At 39.3% G+C, this 7,270-nt stretch overlaps 2 protein-coding genes and 1 pseudogene across 3 annotated transcripts; 2 read left to right on the plus strand and 1 right to left on the minus strand.

The window, feature by feature from the left end:
* On the plus strand, positions 1–1,433 carry LOC132167050 (DExH-box ATP-dependent RNA helicase DExH1-like). Of its 2 annotated transcripts, XM_059577944.1 has the most exons (4): positions 1–72; positions 187–373; positions 577–945; positions 1,038–1,433. In XM_059577944.1, exons 2-4 carry the CDS (start codon positions 299–301, stop codon positions 1,167–1,169), a joined length of 576 nt encoding a protein of 191 aa, XP_059433927.1. In that variant the 5' UTR covers positions 1–72; positions 187–298; the 3' UTR covers positions 1,170–1,433. The 2 variants fall into 2 exon arrangements, with proteins under 2 accessions (XP_059433927.1, XP_059433926.1); XM_059577943.1 differs by lacking the exon at positions 1–72 and having other exon boundaries at positions 79–373.
* LOC132182610 (DExH-box ATP-dependent RNA helicase DExH1-like) overlaps positions 1–7,270 on the minus strand; it is a 94,742-nt pseudogene that overhangs the window by 9,664 nt on the left and 77,808 nt on the right.
* On the plus strand, positions 2,624–6,701 carry LOC132174266 (putative disease resistance RPP13-like protein 1). Its single transcript, XM_059585953.1, has 2 exons — positions 2,624–2,669; positions 2,947–6,701. The coding sequence occupies exons 1-2, from the start codon at positions 2,624–2,626 to the stop codon at positions 6,699–6,701; spliced, it is 3,801 nt and encodes a 1,266-aa protein (XP_059441936.1).

Raw genomic sequence — 7,270 nt, forward strand, 5'->3', positions numbered from 1 at the left:
TTTTGTCCTACCAATAAATAGGAAAGAGGAAGCTGATGCAGCAAAATGATCCTTTGCTGGTGATTCTTGCAGGTTTGGTCATTAAGCTGAGCCATTCTAGCTGCTGCACCTTTGCATCTGGAGTTTTCCAAATATGTCCTTGATTCTGTCGCTAATTCCAAAATTTTGCACGCATTTTTGATGAAGTGACCACATAGCACTTCTCAAAGCCTTTGAAGGATGGAAGGATGCAAATCGAAATGGAAGGGAAAGAGCATTCTGTTGGGATAGCTTTTTGTCCCCAGTAACCTTGCAGTTGATGGACGATATGAGAATGCAGTTTCTAGATCTATTATCAGACATTGGCTTTGTAGACAAATCAAGGGGTGCTAATGTAAGATTTTATGATTTTCAATTTTTGCTTTTTAAAGTGAAGCATTCCTCCCCCCTCACCACTTTTTTTTTGTTATTTATTTCTCAGTATTTAACATTTCAACCCAAGAATTCCTCATCAACCGACTTTGTGGCTGATGAACTTTGCCATTCTATTTCCTTCTCATACAACCATATGAAAATTGTTGTTATATGTTTGTGCAGGCTTACAACCAATACAGCCATGATTTGGAGATGATCTGTGCAATCCTTTGTGCTGGACTCTACCCAAATGTTGTGCAGTGCAAAAGAAGAGGAAAGCGAACACAATTCTACACTAAAGAAGTTGGGAAAGTTGACATCCATCCTGCTTCTGTCAATGCAGGGGTTCATCTCTTCCCTCTGCCGTACATGGTTTACAGTGAAAAGGTGAAAACAACTGGCATCTACGTCCGAGACTCTACAAATATATCGGACTACGCTCTACTTCTATTTGGTGGTAATCTCATCCCTAGCAAATCCGGGGAGGGCATTGAGATGCTTGGTGGTTACCTTCATTTCTCTGCATCAAAGAGCGTTTTAGAGCTAATACGGGTAATGTCCTCAAGATTTCTTATTGATTTTATGACTCCTTTTCCTTTTCTTTTTCCTTCTCCCTTTATATATTTAGCTTTGGGTTTTTGCAGAAATTGCGTGGGGAACTTGATAAGCTTCTAAATAGGAAGATTGAGGAACCGGGGTTGGACATTTCTGTGGAGGGAAAAGGAGTGGTTGCTGCTGTGGTTGAGTTATTGCACAATCATGATGCACGTTACTAATGTCTCCACTTTTTTTCCAAAATTAACACAGTTAAGCAGCAGTCCTGCTGCCATTCCTTTCTTCTTCTTTTTCCTTCCTAGTAAGCAACATGAGAACCATTGAATTCGGCCACTAACATTTTTGGGCATTAGGATGCATGTAATTTAGTTGGGTGGCTATAATATTAATTTTATGATTTTTTATGTAGGAAAAAATAACATGGAGGATGTTTTAGCGATCTCAGTTTGTATTTAGCTAAAACATCTATAAGGGTTGAAATTTTTTCAATGCTCTAGTTTCGTGTTTACAGGCTCAATAAATTACTATATCTGTGATAAATACAAGATAATCCTTTATCCAAACTTGTTTCATTCGTTAGACAGTGAGCAACACAATTGGTGTCCTTTTTGATGTGCCCCCACAAACCATGGCTGGAGACTATTTAACACAATCTTTGTATCATCAATAATTGCCCATACCAACTCCAATGCAGTCCTTTTTTTTGTACTGCAATATTTTCAAAGTATCTCCTTCCAGAATAATATTTTGAAACCTCAAGGCTTTGTTAAATTTTGCAACTTTTCAAGCTGTAAAAGCTTCAGCTACTGTTAGGTCAGAAATGTAAGGCTTTAACACAAGCACCAACACCCTCCCTTCGTCGTTCTAACAATTGCACCTGAGAACACCAGCTCCTTTGTGCCCGCCAATCATAATTGGACACCTTAGCATATCAGAAAAAACTTAAGTTTAAAAAAAAAACACTACCACACTAGATTATACCAAAAATGAGAAAACAAAAACAAAATAATTAAAAAACCAATTCAATTTTTTTTTTTACAAAAAAAAAAAAGAACAAAAGAAGAACAAAAATTAAACGGGTGGCTGGCTGCCACCCCATCCCCCACTTGGGATGGCCGGCGAGCCACCCCATGGCCTAGGGGTGACTTGCTGACCACCCAATGGCCTGGGCTGGCTCACCCCTAGGCCTGGGGTGGCTCGCCAGCTACCCCAGATGGGCTGGGGGTGGCTGGCCCTGCCACTCCATGGATTGTCCACACTTCTTTCTTTCTTTCTTTCTTGTTTGGATTGTCCACACTTTTTGGGTATCAAAATGTTGAAAATTTTCATTTCAATAGGGTTCAGAAAATGCAGTTAATAAAAACACAATTTCTAAAAATATTGTTTAACCTTTCGTAAAAGTGCAATTAAGTCTTTAATAAAAACAACAATAATTTGATTGCTGAGTTTTCATTAAAATGTGTATAAATTAGTCTAAACTGATAAAATTTATTTGCACTATATATATATGTCAAAGATTTGAGATTAAATCTCTTTCACATTAAGGATGCGAGTTTTAATTAAGAGGAGAGAAAGCCTAACCATTTGTCAGGAGAGAAAAGCTTTACTCAAAACCATTATCCTTTTAATTTCCCAACGGAAAAAAAAAAAAAAAAATGAAAAAACAAAAACAAACATGTGGACTGTCTTGCATGGAATGGTAGATGGCACATTCTACAGAAGTCAAGTTTTTTAAGTCCACTTCTTCGTTGTTAAATCAAAACTCAGCTTGCTCTCTGCTTTTGCTCTGCTACTTGCGTTCCCCTTCCTTCATTTCCTTTGATTTCCAAACAAGAAAACATGGCTGAGATTGCCATTCTTCTCTCTCCCTTTCTCCAAGTGTTTTTCGAAAGAATGGCATCTGGGGAGTTTGTTGACTTCTTTCGACGACAAAAACTCTCCGAGACTCCGATACACTCATAACGAAGTTGAAGACAACTTTTCTGACCCTCAATGCAGTGCTCGAAGACGCAGAAGAGTTGCAAGTTACGAAGCGTCATGTGAAAGAGTGGCTTGATGAGCTGAAAGATGCAATCTATGATGCAGAGGACGTCTTGGATGAGATTGCTACTGAAGCCTTGCAAAGCGAGTTGGATGCTCAATTTCAAACCACTGCAAGTAAGGTACGGAAGTTATCCATCTCTGCTTTTCGTAATTCTTTTGTCAAAGAGATAGAGCCAAAGATAAAAGAGGTACTTGAAAGACTAGAAACTCTAGCACAGCAAAAGAATGTCATGGGTCTGAGAGAAGGTGTTGGAGGGAAATCATCTGACAGATTGCTCACAACTTCTTTGGTTGAAGAATCTGATATTTATGGTAGGAATAATGACAAGGAGGCAATCACTAAAATGTTACTCTCAAATGATGCACGTGGCAACAAAATGAGTGTGATTGCCATAATAGGGATGGGGGGGATGGGCAAGACCACCCTTGCTCAACTTGTATACAATGACTCAAAGGTGAAGGAGCACTTTAACCTACACTTACGGGTTTGTGTTTCTGAAGAGTTTGATGTGTCCAAGGTAACCAAAACAATTTTGGAGAGACTAACTTCATCAACTTATGATAATAAGGATCTAGATCAACTCCAAGTTATACTCAAGGAGAAATTGGAGAGGAAGAAGTTTCTACTTGTTTTAGATGATGTGTGGAATAAGGATTATGCTATTTGGGAGAACTTCAGCAAACCTTTCATATCTTGGGCACAAGGAAGTAGGGTCATCGTAACAACTCGCGATAATGAGGTTGCATTAGTTATGCGTGCTAGCTCAACGCATCCTTTAAAGGAGTTACAAGAAGAAGATTGTTGGTCACTATTTGCAAAACATGCATTCTATGATGGTAACTCTGATGCACATGGAGAGTTAAAAGTAGTAGGTAGAAAAATCATGGAAAAGTGTGGAGGCCTTCCGTTAGCAGTCAAGGCAATTGGTGCTCTATTAAGAACTAAACCGAATGTTGATGAATGGGATAAGATATTGAAGAGTGAATTATGGGATTTGCCAATTGATGAGATGGGCATTCTACCAGCTCTAAGATTAAGTTACAAATATCTCTCTTCACATCTAAAGCGTTGCTTTGCTTATTGTTCAATATTCCCAAAGGATTTTTCTTTCAAAAAAGATCAATTAATCTTGTTATGGATGGCAGAAGGTTTCCTACCGCAACCTAAACACAAAACAATGGAAGAAGTTGGGAATGAGTATCTCCTCACTCTAGAATCAAGATCATTATTCCAAAAATCAAGTGAGGACAAGTCATGTTTTGTAATGCATGATCTTGTGAACGATTTGGCAAAATCTGTATCTGGAGAATTTATTTTAAGGTTGGAGGGTGAGTGTCCTGACGAGATTGTAAACAAAACTCGCCACTTGTCTTATTTTTCCAAACATAATTTTCATGGCTTGAAGAAGTTTGAGACCCTTCACAAGGCTAAGAGGTTGCACACTTTCCTACATTTAGATATGTCAGATTCTGATTGGTTTCACTACTTCTTAAGTAAAACGGTAGTAGATGATTTACTTCCAACTCTAAGATGCTTACGACTGCTTTCTCTGTCCCGATATAAGAACATTACTGAATTGCCAAATTCAATTGGTAAACTTAAATACCTACGTTACTTGGATCTCTCTTTCACTGAAGTTCAAAGACTGCTTGATTCTATATGTCAGTTGTGCAATTTGCAAACATTGAGACTATCACATTGTAAAAAGCTTACTGCATTGCCTAGAGATATGTGGAAACTCATTAGCTTAAGCCATCTTGATATTACCAAAACTAGCATTAAAGAGATGCCGATTCATTTGGGTAGATTAAAACGCCTACTGACATTGACTAAATTTATCATTAGCAAAGGTACTGGGTCATTTATTGGAGAGTTGGGGAAACTTGTAAATCTTCGGGGACCACTTGCCATTTTGGAGCTCCAAAATATTGAATCCCCCAATGATGCTCTAAATGCAAGCTTGAAGGACAAAAAGCACCTAGAAGAGTTGGTATTAGAATGGAATGTTGAAACTCATGTTCCAGAAAGTCAGAGAATTGTACTTGATGGGCTCCGACCTCATACAAATTTGAAAAGCCTCATTATCAAATACTATGGTGGTAAAAGTCTTTCAGATTGGATAGGACTTCCTTCATTCTCTAAACTAGCATCTCTTCATCTACAAAACTGTAACTATTGCAATAGTTTGCCACCCCTTGGGCAGCTACCCTCTCTGCAGTACCTCTATATTGTTGGGTTTGATGAAGTTGTTACAGTGGGTCGTGAGTTTTGTGGCAGCGGTTCTTCTTCATTTAAGCCATTTGGTGCCCTTAAGGTTCTTAGCTTCAGAGATATGAAGAAGTGGGAAAAATGGATTTCTATTGGTGACGAAAATGAGGGCGTAAGTTTTCCTCAACTTGAAAATCTTAGTATTACAGAGTGCCCTAAGCTAACCGGAGGGTTGCCCACCCATCTTCCTTCTTTAGCCATGCTTAAAATTTATAAATGTCCACAATTGATGGCTTCACTCTCAAGGACACCTGCTATACGTGATTTTTGGGTGGAAGATTGTAAAGAGGTTTTGTTTGATGAATTGCCAGCTGGAATGCAGACAGTCAATATTGGAGGAATTGAGTCCCTACCGAAGGAAATGATAGACTCCAATGGCAGTCTTCAAGAGTTGTCGATCAATGGGTGTTCTTCACTTATGTTCCTTCCAAAGGATGGCCTTCCCTCTACATTAAAAACCCTCAGCATCCGTGACTGTGGCTCACTTGTGTCCCTTCCCGAGGGAATGATAGACTCCAACGGCGGTCTTCAAGAGTTGGTGATTGAGAGGTGTTCCTCACTTGTGTCCCTTCCTAAAGATGGTCTTCCCTCTACATTAAAAACCCTTGAGATTGAATATTGTAAGAAGTTAGAGCTCCCAACAAACCTGGACTATTCATCCCTTGGAAAACTGTTGTTGGGGTATTGTGATTCTGTGAAGTCCTTTCCATTAGATTTATTCCCAAATCTTTATCAAATCAAAATCTCGGAGTGTAGCAATTTGGAATCTCTTACGGTTCCAGAAAATTATGAACATGATTTAGTCGCCTTGGAGATTAATATCAGTTCTTGCAGTAATTTTGTTTCTTTTCCAAAAGGAGGATTGCGTGCCCCCAAACTCACAAGGTTTTTGGTCAATGGTTGTGGCAATTTGAGATCACTTCCTGACAAAATGCACATGCTCCTTCCGTCTCTTAAGGATTTGTATATATGGCATTGTCCAAAAGTTGAGTCGTTTCCTGAAGGGGGGTTGCCTTCCAATTTGAAATCAATTAAAATAAGTGATTGTGAGAAACTCATTGCAAGTCGGATGGGATGGGGTTTGCAGAACCTCCCCTTTCTTAGATCTTTGTCAATCGGTGGCAATTCTGAAGATGTGGAGTCCTTCCCAGAGGAGCAGTTGCTGCCCACCAGTCTGACCTTCCTTGAAATATGGGACTTTCCAAATTTGAAATCTTTGGACAAGAAAGGGCTTCAACACCTCAATGCTCTTGAAACGTTGATTATCTGGGACTGCCCTCAGCTCAAGTATATGCCGGAACAGGGGCTGCCTCCCTCCCTTTCTCTAGGAATCTTCACATGTCCTTTGTTGAAGGAAAAGTTGCGAAGTAAAAAAGGAAAAGAATGGCGCAAGATTGCTCACCTCGAACAGATATGGATTGATGACGAATTGATTGAATAAGCGAAAAGTCTGTTTAGCGAAAGGTCCCCTATTTCGGTGTGTGCAATTTTCAACCACCTAATTTATCTTATTTATGATTTATAGTCTCTGTTTTAATGTGCTTAGTTGCTATCTTTGATAAAACTGAATGCTCCACCCACATCACCACTTGAACGATATATTATTCTGCATATTTTGATTAATTCTTTTAGTATACATCTTCTCGGTTTGCTCTGTTTTTTTTTTTTTTTTTTTGGTTGCTCATCTTAAAAATTAACTATTTCCTAATCTGATTTGAAGCAGAAGCCGACTACTTCCATTTTTGCATCCCTTATAACTTCAAATCCATTTCCCCTAAACTTTGGTACCGATTAAGCATACAAATATGTTGTGCGGTTGTCCTGTGTTTCTTCAAGTCCTCTGAAGGAGTTCTTTCAAGCCCAAGTTCTCCCAAGACCACAGAAGGAGAAGGGTAAGGGCCCAGTTTGGAAGAAGAAAGAACATCAGAGTAAGGCTGGCTTGTTGCCGTGGCCCAAGAAGATGTGGGTTGTGGGTCGGGTCGGGGATCCTGGACCTGGCTCTTCCACGTT

The sequence above is a fragment of the Corylus avellana genome, chromosome ca1 (genome assembly GCF_901000735.1).
Source record: "Corylus avellana chromosome ca1, CavTom2PMs-1.0".
NCBI classification, from domain to species: domain Eukaryota; kingdom Viridiplantae; phylum Streptophyta; class Magnoliopsida; order Fagales; family Betulaceae; genus Corylus; species Corylus avellana.

Bases quoted from the DNA above. Each gene is read 5' to 3' on its own strand.
- LOC132167050 (XM_059577944.1), top strand. From the start codon at position 299: ATGGACGATATGAGAATGCAGTTTCTAGATCTATTATCAGACATTGGC. The intron at 374-576 runs GTAAGATTTTAT...ATGTTTGTGCAG, and splicing joins ACAAATCAAGGGGTGCTAAT to GCTTACAACCAATACAGCCA. The intron at 946-1,037 runs GTAATGTCCTCA...GGGTTTTTGCAG, and splicing joins GCGTTTTAGAGCTAATACGG to AAATTGCGTGGGGAACTTGA.
- LOC132174266 (XM_059585953.1), top strand. From the start codon at position 2,624: ATGTGGACTGTCTTGCATGGAATGGTAGATGGCACATTCTACAGAA. The intron at 2,670-2,946 runs GTCAAGTTTTTT...CCCTCAATGCAG, and splicing joins AGATGGCACATTCTACAGAA to TGCTCGAAGACGCAGAAGAG.